Source organism: Oratosquilla oratoria, chromosome 39 (genome assembly GCF_046742065.1).
Source record: "Oratosquilla oratoria isolate Oo_2021 chromosome 39, ASM4674206v1, whole genome shotgun sequence".
NCBI lineage: Eukaryota > Metazoa > Arthropoda > Malacostraca > Stomatopoda > Squillidae > Oratosquilla > Oratosquilla oratoria.
This window is the reverse complement of record NC_134815.1, coordinates 8,527,890-8,547,889: the sequence shown is the minus strand read 5'-3', so window position 1 is coordinate 8,547,889 and position 20,000 is coordinate 8,527,890. Positions and strand designations below refer to the sequence as shown.

Sequence of the window (20,000 nt, the reverse complement as noted above, 5' to 3'; positions counted from 1 at the left end):
ATTTTCCTCTATCCATTGAGTCATTGTGTATTCAATGGTCATATCGAGTAGCATGCTGCCCCATATGTCCTCTCCACCCTTAACTGTCACCTCTTCCCAACATAATTATTGTATTTCCTCTTTCTTTCAGTATATCAGTTAGTTCATGTTTAGTATCTTCTAGCAATTTGGAATGATCGTGTTCTGTCCAGGCCTGCGTTTTAGGGGGCACATACACTACAACAAATGTTCTATTTTTCATGTGGTTGTTTTTTATTATCATTATTGACTCTACATTGTTTTTTCCTTCTGTTAACTTCGTCACATTTAAGTCTTTCTTAGTCGGAAATAGTACTCCCCCTCCTTGTTTTTCCTTTCTATTCTTCATCCAGCAGTTGCATAGACCTTGTCCCACAGTGTTAGGTGGTAGATTCCCTTTAAGTTTAGTTTCTACTATTCCCATTATGTCCGGCTTTTCTGATGTCAGGTAATCATTTAGTTCATTTAGTCCAGAGATCATTCCATCTATGTTGGTATAGGGTAATTTTATTTAATTTAATTTTATTCTATTTTATTTTATTTTATTTATTTATTATTTTTTCTGCTTTGTTTCCTTTTTCGTGATATACCATTTTCTCAGCCTCAGGTCCACCCCTTTCAAAGAAAAAAGAAAAATTCAGTCTCGGTTCTTTTTTCATTTTTTTTTTTTTTACTTCATTTCTAAGCTCCTTTTCTTTTTCTTTTTCTTCTTCATTCATTTCTTTCTTTATCCATACGTTTTTGTGATTTTCACTGTTTGCTATCATTTGCGACCTGAGTTTTACTTTTAGTGGCCTATATTGTTTTTCTTTTGAGTATCTACTGTAAGAGGCCGATAGATAGAGGTAGACATTTAGGTAGATAGAGGGGTAGGTGGAGAGGAATGTAAATTTCATAGTCATAATTCGCTTACCGTCTTATATTTGTAAACATTGGTTAGGGTAGGTGCTGATGTGACTGAATGTAAACACAGAGCTCGTTCTGCTTGCGACAAATTGCTTGCGTAAACAATATTGCGTGAGACAGTATGACAGTCTTTCTGATTGGAGAAAAGGGTGGAGGAGGAGAAAAATTATTGGTGCATGGAGGTAAAGTCACGCCATGAAAGAGTGGAACTTATTTGCAACATTCAAAGTTATTGAATGAATTAAATCGTGATGTCGGAGCAGACTTGACTTGGTGGATGTAAGAGGATCCCAGGTGGGAGTCCCTTGGTGTAGTTTGAAAAACTACGGATGAATAACACAAGTGACTAAGTGTTAGTGACATCTACCCATCCTATATGTTTCCTCGAATTCTTTATCCAGGGTTTGATTCTCCTATTGAATCTCCTTAAAAATCTCTTTTGCGATCTCTTTTTCTTCTCTTCCTCTCTGATACCTAGGAACATCATGCTTTTCTTTAATACCGCAGATCACAATTTTTTTTTTTTTTTTTTTTTTTTTTTTCCATTGTATCCCTAACCAAATTTCCTTTCTCTTTAATCACTTGGATTACCGTTTCCTTCACATTCGCCTTAACTTGTCATCCCACTATTTCCTTAAAAGATAAGTTTTTACTTTCCTGTTCCACCTTCCACTGTTTCTTTATTTCTTGAAAGTCATTTTTTTCCGCTTTCTCAGTCACTGCCCGTAATCGATCCTTCATCTCTTTCTTTAATGCCTCATTCCTATTCATATCTTCATTTTTCAGTCTAATATTTTCTCCCTTTATGGTATTCAGTTCCATTTTCAATTCATCTATTTCCCTATTATTTTCTTCATTGGCTTTTCTTGATATAGCTACTTCCTTATATATACTTTTGCACTCACTTTTCAGTTCAATTATTTCATCCAACAATTCAATAATTTCTCTATTTCTTATAATATTTTTAAACCTGGGTTCTCTATCCGTGTCTAGTCCTCTATATATATTACTATTTTCTCTATTAAACCCCGAGAAGACGCCTCTATCCAACCTTTGGTATGCTTTTGGGGTCTCATTCAGACACGTTCTTTTTTAATTACACCAAGTGGGGACTCTATTGTACTTACATCAAGACGTCGTTTTGCAGTGTCCTTATCACTGAATTCTTCGTTTGTTTCATCCATTGTTGTCACTGATCGTGTAAAAATAACAATTGAACTAAGATACAAAGACTGCATTTCGGTCACATTAACTTCGATACTCCCTTCCCGTATGTAAACAACCAGGCAGCTGTTGGTTGGTTCCGAAATCGTTCCAAAATCGTTCGTCGTCAACTCGCTAATTAACGGTTCGGAGCGTATTTTGGGACATCCTTCTTCGATCGCAAGTTGTCATTTTGGAACTTTTTGATTATGTTAAGAAGGCCTATGATTTGTTAAATGACTCAGAAACTTACGAACACCTCAACAAAAAACCCTTAAGACCTCAGCAAGATTTCAGTGGATAATTGCATCAATAATCTGAAGGTCACAAACCCCAAGCTCACCTAATTTTATGGTCTTCCGAAGGTTCATAAAGCAGGTGTTCCTTTGAGGCCCATTATTTCCAATCGAGGCTCCTGTATGAGTAAACTTTCTAAATGGCTCTCAGACCTTTTGTCACCTCTTGTTGGACAATTTTCTGATTCTCACATTAAAAACTCCTCAGATTTCATTTCCAAAATTAAGAATGTCAATATACAGGATGCCAAGTTACTCAGTCTTGACATAACCTCTCTCTTTACTAATATTAATGTTGATGATGTTCTTTCATTTTTAGAAACCAGACTGCAACCGTTTCAGGACAAGTTCCCCCTTCCAGTCAACAAAATCATTGATCTAGTTCGCCTTTATGTTTCCTCCAATGTCTTTTCTTTCCATGACCAATTCTTTAAACAGAAATTCGGTTGCAGCATGGGCTCTAATTTATCTCCTGTTTTGGCTAACTTGTACATGGAGTACTTTGAATGCACTCTGTTACCCGCCATCAAACCGCCTGAGATAATTTGGTTCCGTTATGTTGATGACATTTTCTCAGCGTGGGATGATAGGTGGGGTGCGTTCGAGGTATTTCTGGACAAGTTGAACCATTTATCCCCTAACATCAAATTCAAAACAGAATGGGAAGAAGGTCATCAGATCCCTTTCCTAGACATTTTAATTAGAAGGATTGATGGAGAATTATTTTTTACATTTTATAGAAAACCCACCCATTCAGGTAGCTATCTCCACTTTTTCAGCAACCATCCCGACAAAGTCAAGAAGAGTGTTGCCTCCGGCCTTTTCTTGAGAGCTTTTAGGATTTGTAGTCCTAGATTCTTGGACCGGGAGATTGACCTCATCAAAAGGCAACTTTTGAATTTGGCATACCCGTCCTGGTTCTTGAATCAATCCCTAAGCAAGGCTAGAGCCAACCACCTTAAAAATTCAGTTCCCACCACACAACCCTCTTTCAAAGATGTTTTAAAAATCCCCTATTGTAACTCCGCCAGTCCTTTTTTTAAATTAATTCCCAACAAGCGTCTCACAGTTGCCTACCATTACCGTAACACTGCTCACAAACAAATTGTTAATGTTTATCAAAGGTTAAAAGGAAATGAATCCCCAGGAGTGTATAGCCTTCCTTGTAAAGATTATGTTTTAGTGTACCTTGGTCAGACCGGAAGGGATCTTAACATCAGGTTAATGGAACACAAAAGATCCATTAGGTATGCCCAGGAAAATTCCGCTGTGTTCCAACACGTCAGTCCCAAAAATCATAGTCTTGACTGGGACAAGGCCAAAATTTTGCTTAAGTGCAACTGTAGCTTTAGAAGAAAAATTGTTGAATCAGCCTTAATCGAAGAATGTCCAAACTTGAACATCTCCAAAGGTCAATGGTCCCCGGACATAATCTCACGGCTAGCTGTGAGCCGCTTTTTTAAGAATTATCACCCTCCTGACCCCGCTTCCAGCACGCTTCCCTCCTGACCTCACATCTCCACCCACACATCCCCTCACCTCTGACTCCCCCCTACGTGACGGATAGTCCTGTTTTAGCTCTGCGTGTTCCCCTTCTACTCACATCTCAATTGTACTTATGCCTCTGCAAATTCTTGTAATCTGTACTTTCCTGAAGAGGGCTATAGCTCTTAGCCGAAATATAGAAGTTACACTTTCTTCTAATATATATATATATATATATATATATATATATATATATATATATATATCTAATATATATATATATGTGTGTGTATATATATATATATATATATATATATATATATATATATATATATATATATATATGTATATATATATATGATATCACCGACCTCACCGACCTCACCGTGGCCGCGCGGCCATGACGTCACGTGGAGGGCACCAGCGGTCAACCCAGCCAGCCACTCACCCACCTGCCAACACTCAATACCAGAAACACGAATAGACATCACACTTACAGAGGATTTTCTCAGTCAATTCAAAACACCAGGAAATAAAGATCAGTTGAAAAGTTACTAATCATTCTTTATTATTACCTTAAGACTGAAAGAACAAATGAATGCGTGATGTTATACCATACAGTATTTCTTCACTGGGTGTCATCAGCTTTCCCTTTTATCGGCCATACTAACCCTATCCATGTATTGTCACTGCAAGATGCATTAGATCCTAGAAATTGATACTGGGGGAATTTGTAGGTAATGTACCCACCCTCATACCGCAGACCTTCTACTTCTGCTAAATTCTCTACGGTACACTGTTCGCTGTCAATTAGATCACTGTTTTCATCATTTTCCTGTGCAGAATCCCTAAGCTCTAATGAAGCAAATAACATTGCAGAAAGTATTAGCTCTCGCTGCAGTGGCTGCTCCTTAGAATCATCTACCGTGAATTGGTCAGTGGGATCCATTGTAGAGAAATACCCTTTTGACATGTTTACAACATCTTGACGTCTCTTACTATTATAGTTAGCTGCAACAAGTTCCGTGTCCTTTCTAAGCAAATGAGTTATATTCCGTACTTCAGAGCAACTGATGACGGATGTTCATAACAAATACTCATATGTCGAGGACATACAAAAAAAAAAAAATAAATAAATAAAATAAAATAAAATAATAAATAAATAAAAATCCAACCCATCCGGGTTTAATTTGTAAGACAATATGTAAGACACGTTGCATTTATATCTTATCATTTTATACAACCTGAGCCAAGACCGACAAGAAACAATGAGCCCTTTCTGAAACTGATAAAAGCCTCTTTTACCATCACAAAATTACATTGATTTAGTAATCATTAACATTTTATCCAGTACCTCATTCTGTTCCTCTGAATTAATCCCCTAAGCATTTCTTGCTTATTTTTTTTATCATATGAAAATATGGAGTTAAAAAGATCAAATCATAAGCCAAAAAGTTTTATAAGCTGTCTTTGTTTTCACAGTACTTGCTTTGAAAAAGCCCTCTCACACCAAAACAAGTTAAAGTCTTTGATGTGGTTTCCAAAAGTAATTGAACAATTAACCTCACATTCATGCGTTGGACATCACTTACACAAACATGGTTTTCTGTCAAACGGTGTATCAGCTTTAAATCACTTACACTCCTCTGAATGACTTCTCTGATACATCCACTGTAAACATGATCTCCTTCCTCTTGCTCATATACCGAATCAAGGAAATTCATGTGTTTGCCGATGCACCACATCTGGTAAAACCTTTATGAAATATAAAGGTTTTACCAGATGTGGTGCATCGGCAAACACATGAATTTCTATGTCGAGTGCAGCTGGATTTTTGAAGGGAAAATTGATAGTTCCTTCACCAATGTTGTTCCAGAGGTTCATATTTGTAGGACCAAGATCATTAACCATGGCAACAAAAGGAAAACCAACTGCTTCTCTCACTACCAAACCAAACAATAGTTCTTTAGTTACTCTATCAAAATAACATCAAATTAGCTGTTTCCATGATGAAATTAGACCTCTGTTCATGTGACTTGGGCTCATATAGTGTCTGTACCATTGTGCAACACTACATTCATCAACTAACACAACCCACAGTCGCATTTGCTCATCCATTGACTCAACTTTGTCTTTTAGCAGACGCAGAACTGTGCAAGACCCGGCTCAACATTGTTTTTTAATGACCATTGATTTAATGTGGTAATAACTGATGGATAAAGAAAGTTACAATTTTTATGCAAAGTTAGCGTTCGGTTAATATCATCTTCAGGCCATCGTTTCACGGTGGTTCCACCGATTATGTAATCTACCTGAAATGGTGAAAAAACGGGTAAGACTTTCCTTCGTATCTGCATTAGTTCTTTCTTGAAGGAGTCTCTCTCCTTTGTAAAGGTATCCAAGTAGGTATTCTGTGTACCGACATTAGTCCCCCACTAAAAAGTTACATAACATCTTGAAAAACAAAGTATACCATATATTATTTACCGACAAAATTGTGACTGTGACCCATGCCCTCCACGTGGCTTCGCCAGCCATGAATGTCCCTTGATCTGTCAAAATCGGGTAGACCTCCCTTTCTCTCGATCTTGGCCAGCGCCCCTATTTTTTTTTTTTTTTTTTTTTTGGGGGGGGAGTAAAGTATCACTCCCACGGGCTTTGTTTGAGCCCGTGCGGCGGTGTTTATGTAAGATACACCTTGTGAAGAGGAGGTGGAATAGTGTAGCTAGTAAGAGAGGGATATATACTGAATAGTACGCCATTATGTCAACAGGGAGATTTTGGAAAGGCACTGAATAGGCCAGATGACCTGAATCATGGGTCATGTGTTAGGTCAGGAGGGAGATAATTGCTCAAAGCCCCTTTCATCCCATCCATCCATTTCATCCTCGGTTGTCCCCTCAATTCTATTTCATCCACCTGTTTTCCACATTATTTTTTTATTTATTTTCTTCCGTATGCCCAAAACATTCCAATAATTTCATCAGCCCTCTCTGCCAGCTGCCTTTCTACCCCATTTTTCCTCCTTACCTTGTCCTTTATCACTCTGTCCAACTTTGTAACTCCCACCATACTTCTCAGACACTTCATCTCAAAAACACATATAAACTTCTCCTTTCTTCCTTTCTTAAACTCTAAGTCTCTTCTACAGACAGTGTAGTAGGCACAAGGACGCTTTCATATAACCTTCTCTTTGTATCCATTCCCAATTTTTCAACCACCCATGACATTTAATTAGTTCCCTTACTCTACAGTTTGTTTCCTCCCTGTTTGTCATGTCCACCCATGCGACCCGAAATACTTAAAACTGTCGACTTTCTCCAGCCCCTCTCCTCTAAGAATTACATCCAACTTGCTGCGACCCTCTTCCCTTGTAGATCTGACCACCTTCTTTTTACCCACATCTATTTTCGACTTCCTCCTACCACATCGGTATTGGAAATATATGGGATTAGGGGAAGATGTTAAGGGCAGTCCAATTTTTTTTTACATAAGTATTAAAGTTCGTATATGAATTGGGTGGTACGTGGAGTAAATGCAAGGATAATGGGAAGAGGATTGGAGACGTGTAGAGAGTGTAGGGGCGTAGAAAGTGAGCCGGTTGTCATTCCTTTATGACATTGCGCTTTTGGCTGGGTCAAAGGATGGCCTAAGGTAGTGGCAGAGTTTAGGAGCGTATGTGATAGAAGGAAGGTGAAAATGAATGTGGATAAAAGCAAGGTTATAAGGTATACAGGGGGGAAAGGGTGGCCGTAATTTGAAGGTAGGTTTTAAAGAAGAGGGATTAGAGGAAATGGATAGTTTTAGGAATCTTGGGTCACGTGGGTAATAGAGGAGGTTTCAGTTAGAGGTAAGCTGGAGAGTAAAGGAATGAAAAGCGTCATGAGAATAATATATTTAGGGATGGGTGCAAAGAAAAGACTATGAATGCCTATGACTGTATAGGGCACAGACTTTAAGGGAGACAGAAAAGAGAAATCTAAATATGAAGTATTTGAGAAGTATGGTGGTGGCTATGAGGATGGATAGATTAAGAAATGAGGAGGTAATGAGGAGAGAGGGTGTGGAAATCGTGCTAATAATTCTGGGATGGTATGGCACAAGGAAAGAATGAGTGAGGACAGATATGTATGACGAGGATGTAGTGAAGAGGGGAACACCAAGAATGGAATGGATGGATAGTGTTAAGGGGCATGCCTGTTGAGCAGGGAAGAAATAAGTGTGAGTGGAAATTCATTTTAACTGTGTTATAAGTGACGCGAACTGAAGGGATTTCTCCTCATCTTCTCTATTTTTAAATGGGGGACGCGGAGGGAGCGCCACCTTGTAAATGAAGTTGTAGAAACCTGCTGTGGATGTACCGTGTCTTGCCGCGTCGCTTTTGATTCAGGGAACGGGACGGGGGACAGGGATGACCCTAAGGTTTCAGGTTCCTTTTGCAAAATCTTGCCATTTACCTTCAGGGCGATAGAGTGGCCGGACTCTCTTGACTTCTTCCTTGTTACCCCATGACAGACCCTCCACGCCCACCGACGTTCCTCCTTCAGGGTCCCCGACCTCGTCAGCTGGACTTCCCAGGGTCTCCGTCGCTCCTGGAAATGAAAACGATGTTAATAGTTGGGGTAACGCTTTAGAGTTCTTGTTCGAGTTCAAGCCAGAATGTTTTATATGGATAAGAAAGTGATTCTTCCTAGACTAAAAGGGTTATGAAAAATCACATGTAACCATTTGAAGTCAGGAGGTTTTTAGAAACAACTGGTTCTGGGAATGAATCTATTTTGTCTACATATTTCAAAAAACGTAAAGAAATATTACGTCGGAAGGGGCAAAAGTAGCCACATGGGGTAAAACGGGCATTGCCTTTGTTACATACCTAATTATGACAGAGACGGAAATACAACCACGAATTACTATGTGTTTTGTATAATTCCACCCTTTATTTTGATGACGAATGTAATTAGGTATGTAACCAAGACAATGGCCAGTTTTACCCCATGTGACTAATTTTGCCCTTCCCTACGGTACATACATATGTACACACACATACACACACACACACACACAAACAAACACACACACACACACGCACGCACGCACACACACACACACACACACACATATATATATATATGTATATATATATATATATATATATATATATATGTGTGTGTGTGTGTGTGTGTGTGTGTGTCTGTGTCTGTGTGTGTGTGTGTGTGCAAAAAGATCACAAAACCACGTGATCCAATAAATTGCTGATAACCACAAAGGAAGCCGGAAAAAAAAGAAACTAAAATTCCCAAGCGCTTTCGTGATATTTCACATCTTCAGGGGAATAAAAATGTTACACATGGTATATAAGAGGTATGAAAATAAACTAGGAAAGGTACAATACACATTGAGAAAGTGTAACAAATAAATACAAAAAATATTTGTTCTAAATGTAATATGATTACAAATTTTGTCAATGATAAAATTATCCAATTTAAAAATCCCATAGCTGATATTAATGTTAGATCCTTCAGATTTTTTTATCAAACAACTTTCAAGGATGTTCCTTTTGGCAAATGAATTACATGACATGATGGATGTAAAGAATTAGACCAATCAATACGATGATCAAAATCTCGTATATGGACAAAAGGCTTGTGCGTTGTTTGTCCACCAAAGGCTACACACCCCTCGAATATTCCCCCACTGTTCCGACTCCTCCAACCTCTGACAAGATGCACCAATGTAAGTCTTTCGTTGTTCCATGTAGACGTGTTTATAAGGTATATGGAAACGCTTCGACGTATCCATTCTGCCAGTTTGGTTTTCAACCGGAGTGCGGTGCAGACGATGTTATTTCCACGTCAGTTCTCGCTTCGCTCGCAGCGAGGCGAAGCGAGGACTGACGTCATATTTTTCTGGTGTTTGATAAAACATTTTGGTGTTTTATGATTTTTTGTTTTATTTGACCAAATGACAAGACATCTTGTCATCGGAGTTTAATGGGTTAATGGGTTCAAAGACCGCCACACGGTCGCCCTGGTAAAGAAATTTTGTTTTGTAAGGATGTGGATAAGGCATTTGATACTGTTTGGCATGAAGGCCTTAAGTACAAATTGTACTACAACTTTGACTATGCCCTGCCGTTCACACGGTTGCTCTGCAACTAACTGGACGACAGGACAATAAGAATAAATTGGCGGGGCTGTCTGTCCCGACCTTTTGTGCCGAAGGCTAGAGTACCGCAAGGGTCAGTCCTTGCCCCAACTCTGTACAATCTATTTACGAACGACCTGCAAGAGCCAGCTTACCCATGCAACCAGTCTCTTACTCTCTCGTATGTGGATTACACTAATCACATTAGCAGACACAAAACGATGCAGGAAGCATTACAAGTAACGCAAAACATACTAGACGGGGCACACGCGTGAGAGCAACAGTGGCGCATTCGACCAGCGCTGCAAGAACATTAACAGAACAATCACGAGCATTCCTCTTAAAATAAGCAATACAAACGTCCCAGTGAAAGACTGTATGCTGGGCAGCACAATGGATAGGCCTTACCTGGACCCCACACTTCCGTAGACAGAGAGCGAGAGCTTAGGCTGTGTTAGGGAGGCTAAAGCGCTTCAAAACCGCAACACTACCCACCAAACGTCGACTATACCTTGCCCTAGTCAGACCAGTTTTGTGCCAATCCCGGGATTGAGCCAGCTGACATGTCCCACGAGCAATTACGCCCACCAGAAGCTTCAGAATGCCGCAGTCACAGGGTCGCGATGGAGCGACTTCAGAACCGCTGAGTCCCTACACCGAGATGCCAACGTCCGTTCACTCAACCAACCCAAACACAAACTTTACATGAGACACCAAGAAAGACTGCACACCAAACACTAACAACTAACACCTGATACGACACACCACATCTAGACCACACCGCACAGACTACTTGTCAGCTGTGTCTCTCCCTTAAGCGTTGTACACGAAAAATCGTGTATAGCCGCGAGTATATACTACGTACCCTTTTACCAGCTTTGACTGATCGTGGCCAGACGTTCCGCGATGTGCTGGGTTCTGCCTGACTAAATACCATGGACATGAGTCCGTCCGTATCCAGCGTGAGGAAAGGTAGCAGATTCTCAGTGAACTGATATGGCTGGCCGGGTTCAGTCCTCGCTGGTTATGTTTTTACTTTTATTTATATTTGTATACATACTCATATGTATATTTGATATATATTCACATCTCACCCGAATATACCGTATATACTATAATCTGTCCTCCTCTTTCCGGCAAAACCGCTCCGCTACTTCAAGAAGTTTGTTTCGTCGGCCGGAACCAGGGTATGACTAGCCCCTCATATATCCCGTTGAATGTGCACCCGCATAGAGGCAACAACCCTCCATGCGTAGCATACGCACACAAGCATATCGCAAACAATAGTACGACTACACGTACAAACATATACGTAAGTTTTTTCCCACTGAAATTAATTTTATTGATAACTTTCTGTCCTACTCCATCTTTTCATTTCAGTTTACTTACCACTAAAAAAATTTCCAATTTTCTGTCTGTCCCTACGACTAAGCCTTCAAATCCAAGTCTCCTGCCCATCCCTCCTCACACAATAAATATCCTAAAAGTTGCCCGGTGTACATAGCCCTCTTTCATACACAACTATCTTTTCATTTTCATTCAGACATTTCTACTACTCCTACAACTACCGATCGCGCGCGAGCGATTGGTTCTCTCTAGGTAGACCTGGTAGTCTATAATCCATACTCCATCCATTCTCTGATACTGTAATAGTCTTATGTCTGTGCGATTGTGTTAATTATTTTGTAGATTATTACTCTGAGCATAACTCTTTGTAGTTGAAACGTCAAAATTGTGCTTAGATAAATTGGATAAATTCGAAGAGCTAGTCTTTGCTAATCTCCCCAAAATCAGAAATCTAGTGAGGAAGATTGAAAACATTAAAAAAAGTGTTCATTTCATTATGTATGTATATATATATATATATATATATATATATATATATACATATATATATGTATATATATATACATATGTATACAGACACACACACATATTATATATATATGAGTATATATATATGTATATGTATATGCATATATATATACATATATATATATATAGATAGATATATATATATATATATATATATATATATATATATATATATATATACGTTTATAACCTTGTATTCCTATTATCATTTCAATTTTTCCTATTAGCTTTTTATGTGGTACTTTGTCAAAAGCCTTCTGCAAGTCCAAGACTTCTACCCAGCCATCTCTTTCTTGTATTATTTCTATTAATCTTGAATAAAAATATATTAAGTTTGTGGTACATAATCTTCCACTTCTAAGGCCAAATTGTTTAGAGTTTAATATTTCGCTCTCTTCCAAGTGTTTGATCCATTTGTTCCTGATGATCTTTTTCACATATTTTTGCTACTATGCTTGTAAAGGATACCGGTCTGAAGTTTGCAGGATTTTCTTTATTTCCTCCTTTATATATTGGTACGATGTTTGCATTTTTCCAATCTTGCGGTACCTTTCCTTCTTTGAGTGTGAACAATTATATCTTGTATAATTTGTCCGTTAGTTCGTCTATACACTCTTTCAAAATCTAATTTGCAACTCCATCAGGTCCATGTGATTTCCTAACATCTATGTGTGTGTGTGTGTGTGTGTGTGTGTGTGTGTGTGTGTGTGTGTGTGTGTGTGTGTGTGTGTGTGTGTGTGTGTGTGTGTGTGTTTGTGTTTGTGTGTGTGTGTGTGTGTGTGTGTGTGTGTGTGTGTGTGTGTGTGTGTGTGTGTGTGTGTGTGTGTGTGTGTGTGTGTGTGTGTGTTGTATTTTACGGGACGAGAGCGATGCTTGAAGTGACCCGTTCTCGTATCTATCTGCATCCAGTTTATTCTTAAAATCTTGTATAGTTTTGGCACTCACAGTTTCTCCGTTTAGTTTGCTCCAGACTTCAATCACTCTATGTGGAAAGCTATTCATTTTCAAATCTCTACTATAACTGTCCTTCTTTAGCTTCTTATCGTGTCCTTTTGTTTCTCTTTTGTCCCATTTTACTAAGTCGTCTCTATAGAGAATTTCTATCCCTTTCATAATTCTGTAGATGGTCAACAAATCACCTCTTTCTCTTCTCTGTTCCAGTGTTGATAGATGTAATTTCTCCAGTCTTTGTTCGTATGTCAAATTTCATAGTGTAGGTGCCATTTTTGTCGCTGCTCTTTAGATTATTTCTAATTTTCATATTTTTTTTTTTTTGTGCTAGGTGCCCATTGTGTTGCAGCATACTCTAGTTTAGGTCTTATTAGTGTGTGTGTGTGTGTGTGTGTGTGTGTGTGTGTGTGTGTGTGTGTGTGTGTGTGTGTGTGTGTGTGTGTGTGTGTGTGTGTGTGTGTGTGTGTGTGTGTGTATGTGTGTGTGTGTGTGTGTGTGTGTGTGTGTGTGTGTGTGTGTGTGTGTGTGTATGTGTATACATAAATAATATATATATATATAGATATATATATATATAGATATATATATATATATACATATATTTATATATACACATACATATATACATACACATATAGTTGTGTATATATATATATATATATGCATATTTATATATATATGTATATACGTAATACAAATACACACGCACATACATATGTATATATATATATATATATATATATATATGTATATATATATATGAATGTATGTATGTATGTATGGATGTATGTATGTATGTATGTATGTATGTGTGTGTATATGTATACTGTATATATATGCATATATATATAATATATATATATATATGTACATATATATATATATATATATATATATATATATATATATATATATATATTCGTAAATAGCTGGAGTCCAGGAACCATTATTATGGGAGAAAGCATACGCTGGACTCGAACGTCGAACGTCGAACGTCGAACGTCGAACGTCGAGTCCAGCGTATGCTTTCTCCCATAATAATAATATATATATATATATATATATATATATAATATATATATATATATATATTGTGTGTGTGTCAATAATAAGCAGTCGCTAAGCCAAAGGTTCGAGTCCTCGCGGTAGAGCATGTATACGTATAATATATATATATATATATATATATATATATATATATATATATATATATATATATATATATATATATATATACATATATATATATATATATATATATATATGTATACCTTACAAGAAAATTTAACATGAAATTACTAGCCCTCATTAATGACAGTGACTGGACCAAACATGCTAACCCAGATTTCGTGGTTAACTTGTCATCTAAGCCACTCACCAAGGCTCAGTCCACAGCGTTAGGATTTGGGCTCAGCTTTGCCAATAATTCAAATACATCTAACATCATTAACATTGGTAAAGCTTTTTGTAATTTAAAGTGTGATAAAGATCTACCTATAGATGATGTTAATATATGCAAAGGTATTGTTTATCGTACTTTAGAAATTAAGGACCTCCCAGTTGTCCTGAACGTTTCCACATTGCTATTAATTCTCTCAAATAGGACAGTGATTTGCATATCACAAAAGCTGTTAAATCGAACGCCATAGTAATCGTGAACAAAAAGGATTATTTAAACAAAATTGATGAACTACTTAAAGATCAAGATATTTATGTTCAACTTTTAAAGAATCCTACTGAATCAGTGAATAGCCATTTCAATAAGAAGATAAAAGAATTGTTAAGTGGAAATAGTGAACTCATAAAAAAGTTTATTTCTATTAGCCCTCCTTTGCCTTACATGTATGGTTTAATTAAGACACATAAACCAAATTACCCGGTAAGACCAATCGTTTCTTCAATAGGTTCAGCTTCATATAAACTTTCGAAATGGTTGGTAACAATTCTTAGTCCACTAGTTGGAACTATTTCCACTTCACATGTTAAGAACAGTTTAGACCTTATTAACAAACTAGGTGAGGTAAAACCAGATTATAAATTTAAATTAGTAAGTTATGATATTGTTAGTTTATTTACTAAAGTTCCTTTGGATGATCTTTTAATCTATCTAAAAGAATAATTAGATAAGCACGTTTTACCATTACCCTCAGACACCTTAATTGAACTTATCAAATTGTGTGTTAAAGACTGCAAGTTCCAATTTAATGATAAATTTTACTTGAGTTTCTCGAGCAAATAGTTCTTTTTACGTCACCGGCTAGCTAGGCCTGTCATGACAACTCTCCTCCCACGTATTGAGTAATCTATATATGGAGTTTTTTGAAACTAGAATATTAAGTAAGATCATTCCCTCCCAGATAGTATGACTGCGATACATTGATGACATCCTATGTCTGTGGCCCATTCAAGTTATTGTAAATTATTTTTTATGTAAACTTAATAATTTGGTTAGTTCCATTAAGTTAACGGTGAAGATAGAGAATGAAGGTATTTTGCCTTTCCTTGATTGTAATATCTACCGCCATGAAAGTGAGTTGAAGTTTAGTGTATATCGTAAACCAACCAATGGTTGTTCATATATACACTATTATTCCTCACACCCTGATGGCGTAAAATGATCTGTTTTTTCTTCGATGTTCCTTAGGGCCGTACGCATTTGCAGCCCAGAGTACATCGATGATGAAATAAGATGTATTTACGATATTGGTACTAAGCTGCAATACCCCACACATGTTCTTGATACAGCTTACAATCGTGATAAAAGGATATTTCATGACCTTAGGTCAACCCAAACTTTCAATATGAATAACTTGCTAATTCTACCGTACCAAGAGAACCTGAAAAACATTCCAACTATATTACGTTATTTCAACATTAATGTAGTTTTTAATAATAAAAACACTATAAGACAATTGCTCATGAATAATTCTGTCAATAGTGATAAAGGGTGTGTGTACAAAATACCTTGTAAATTTTGTGATCAGTTTGATGTTGGTCACTGCTAAAACACTCAAAACACGAATCAATGAACACAAGAAATACGTTAGAGAGGGAAACCAATCTAGCGGCATATTCAACCACATGAACCATTTTAACCACCCAGTTGACTGGGATAACGCTAAAGTCACCACATACAACAATAACATCACAGAAAGAAATTTAATTGAATGCAGTTTGATCAAATCTAGTAAGGGAATAAATATTAATCTCCATCAAGGTTTGTACAAATTAGATAGTTATATTTGCCACGAAATTTCAAAATTATTTAAATTGCAATATACCAGTTACGAGCAATTGTCCCATACTTGTTGGTTACCAAGACACTTTCAAATGTCACGTGTACCTCTTCCACTACCTCTCCGAATTCCGTTTTTGCCATGTCTCACTAAGTCATACATTCTGTACCTTGTTTCTTCATTTTATAATTCCTTCTTTGTATCAGCACTGAAGATATGATTATACGAAAGCGCTCTGCTTCGTTAGTTTATTTTCCCTAGCGGTTACTTAGGCATATATATATATATATATATATATATATATATATTTATATATATATATATATATTTATATATATTTATATATATATATATATATATATATATATTTATATAATGTATATACATATATATACATATATATATATATATATATATATATACATGGAAGGAAGAAAAATAGAACAATTGGTCATAACCGGTCTATTGCAATTTTAAGAATACTAATCTATTGTGTTTTTTCTTTTCTTGATTGTAATATTTACCGCCGTAAAAGTGAGTTGAAGTTTAGTGTATATCGCAAACCAACCAATGTTTGTTCACATATATATACTATTATTCCTCATACCCTGATGGCGCAAAAAGATCTGTTTTTTCTTCGAAGTTCCTTAGGGCTTTACGCATTTGCAGCCCAGAGTATATCGATGATGAAATAAGAAGTATTCACGATATTGGTTCAAAGATGCGATACCCTAGTCATGTTCATGATACAGATTATAACTGTGCCAAAAGAACCTTATACAACTTCAGGTCAATTCAAACTTTTAATAAGAATAACATGTTAGTTTTACTTTACCAAGAGAACCTGTAAGGCATCCCAAATTTATTACTACAATAGCTCATAAATAATTCCGTCAATAGTGATAAAGGGTGTGTGTACAAAATACCTTGTAAATCATGTAATCAGTATTATGTTGGTCATACTACTACTCGTAAAACACTCAAAACACGAATTAATCCATTTTGGCTGAATTTAAAAGGTTGACATTTATGTGGACACTTCTTGTTTGGGCTAAATTAATTTCTAATTTGGGTAGAAATATTACTCAGCAAAAGCCAAATTCTATCATTACAGAACAAAAATATAAAGATTAATGATCATTTACGTATATACATTGTATATATAAAAACACATGTCATGCTAAAAAAAAAAAAAAAATCTCACTGATGAATCATTACCATGGCCGATGTGCTCTTGTAAATATTTCTCCTTGCTCTTTCGCAGCCATAATATATATAGCGTATAAGTTATTACCGATATTTGTATATTTTTAGGAGCTCACACCTACGCGATATAACAATAGAAAATGAATTATTAATTCTGTAAATTATAATACATCAACGCAATATGCGATTTTCTTGGCGGAAATCAATAACAAAAAAGTTGCTAAAACCGATTTACGCCGTGTTTGTTCTGCTAGATGCCGAGGTCAAAGAAATGAAAGGATGATCAATTTGTCTATTCTAACCTAATTTACCTAACCTAACTTACGTAACCTAACTTGCATTAAGTGATTCGGTACCTGTAATTCTAAAGATCATCCGGGTCGTCGTCACGGATGCTGACGGCTTGAGTACACTGGTCAACCAAATTCATTAGAACACCTGTCCCACAAACTAAAGGAGGTGAACTTGATAGAATTTACTCTACTGATTTTAAATATGTTTTCAGAATTTTTCTATCAGGCATAGTTTTTCTGTGATAGCATATTGAATTTTAAACAATCATAACCAATGAATGGGGCTGACATTTTAATGAAGCTTACCTTAAAAATGTAGAAATATATGATTTTTGAGTGTATTTTGCTTGTGGTAGATCCCTTTTTAGTGTTCGACAGTAATCAGCCAATACTGAAAACCTCCACTTTCCTTGATAAGGGGTTTTCATGTTTAGAATGTCCTGGTGAAACCTCTCACCGTGCTCGTCACTGACGGCGCCAAGATTTGCAGAGGAAAAAGTCCAAGTGAGAATCTAGGAAATGTGTTTTTAAGCTTATATTGCATCCCAAGGCCTTCCATGATGTCAGTAGCTCTTTAACGATTTCAGAATAGTTATTTGCTTTGTGATTCCCCAAAAACTCTGTGCAAACCTTCTTAAATGACAGCCATGCAGCTTTTTCAAGATTATCTAGCTCTTCATCAAAACTCTGGTCTCTCATCAGGCCCCTAATCTGTGGTCCAACAAAAATACCTCCTTCGATTTTTGCTGTGTCACTTACTTTAGGAAACTTATTTTTCAAATACGTGAGCCCCTTACCAGTTCTATACATACCTTTAACAAAAAAAAAAAATCATCAACCCTAGCTTAATATGCAGAGGAAGTAGATAAGTTTTCTCTGACTTAAAAAGAGGAATGCCAAAAATTTTCTCTCCCGGGGTCAGATATCGTTTCGGCCATACATTCTTTCCCTAATGATTTTTCTTTTCCCGAATGTCCCACTCATAGAGAAAACAACAAAAATTTGTGTAACCCAGCTGCATCCCAAGTAAAAGTGCCACAACATTTAGGTCATCACAGATATTCCATTTATATATATATATATATATATATATATATATATATATATATATATATATATATATATATATATTTTTTTTTTTTTTTTTTTTTTTTTTTTTTTTTTTTTTCAGTAGAAGCTTTATGCTCTCATATAATTCTTTCATGTTAGCTGTATGGGCCAGAGGAACAGAAGGAAACTTATCTCCATTGTGGAGCAAAACAGCTTTCAGGCTCAACTTTGAAGAGTCAATAAACAAGCTCCACTCATTCTTGTCATATTTATGGTTAAGTTCCTCCATAACAGAATATACATCATTGCAAAACACCACACCATCCTCAAGTGAGAAAAAAAAATCAAAATCACAATGTCGCTTGCGATAAAAACTGACTTTGGATTCTTTCTAGAGAAGATTCCAGCCCTTTAACTTGAAAGCAAAAAGTTCAGATTGCTTTTTAAACAAATTTAAATCCCACAAAAGGTTATTCAGATCTCCCTAACTCAATAAATATAGTTCACTTGAAGTACAGATTGGCTGAAAGTGTGTGTCTTCTGTTTCTTTTTCCATAACCTTCTCACTTGACTCATCATCACTTAGTTCAATTTGTTTTGGAGGGTCAGGTACAGGAAAGTCTTGACTGTGAGGTACTGGTCTCATAGCAGATGATAAATTAGGATATTTTACATATGCTCGGATGTTGATGTTAAACCTTTTATATTTGTAATCTAGAAGTAGCAATCTGAAGTATGATTTTTTGGTCTCTCCAAACCATAGGGATGGCAAAAGGCATATGGCGTGAACCTTTCGCCCATGCAGTGAGAAGCCTGACACAGGTTAAACAACACATATGACGGGTCCAGCTTTTATCTTGGTCCTCTATTTTAAAGCCAAAATAATGTTCATAGCTCTTTTTAATCAATGGCGCGAAACGCCGTCTTTATGACTTGAATGTCAATACACCCCAAATAGAGCAAAAATTGTCTAGGTAGTTTATACAGTTTCTTGGCATTGTGAAGGTGAATGGCGGGTACGTTACTGTACAATATCACAAGCTTATTGTCATACAAATGCGCAATACACAACCTCACACCAACACTTCAAACACAGTACCGCCAAACGTATAACAATCTCACGCAATGTTGCCAAACTCGGTGTTCCCAACTGCTTGATTGAAATCTATCCCACGTAACATACGTAATGTAACATACCGTGAAACACAAAAAATGTGAGTGATGGATAAAATTGGACATTATTTTTGGATTGTGCATGCAAAAGCAAAATAAGATACAGCTATTGTTTTCCTTGGGACAAATTCTTAGTTGACCAGTGTTATTATTACACTTCGTGT

At 36.6% G+C, this 20,000-nt stretch overlaps 1 protein-coding gene across 1 annotated transcript in view; it reads right to left on the bottom strand.

The window, feature by feature from the left end:
* LOC143020142 (uncharacterized) overlaps positions 1-10,211 on the bottom strand; it is a 127,682-nt gene extending 117,471 nt beyond the window's left edge. Inside the window, exons 1-2 of the mRNA XM_076176299.1 lie at positions 10,208-10,211; positions 8,366-8,500 (exon numbers count right to left, since the gene is read on the bottom strand). Of these exons, the coding sequence (XP_076032414.1) occupies positions 8,366-8,500; positions 10,208-10,211 (139 nt within the window). The remainder of the gene's footprint in view (positions 1-8,365; positions 8,501-10,207) is intronic.
* Positions 10,212-20,000: the final 9,789 nt, after the last annotated feature.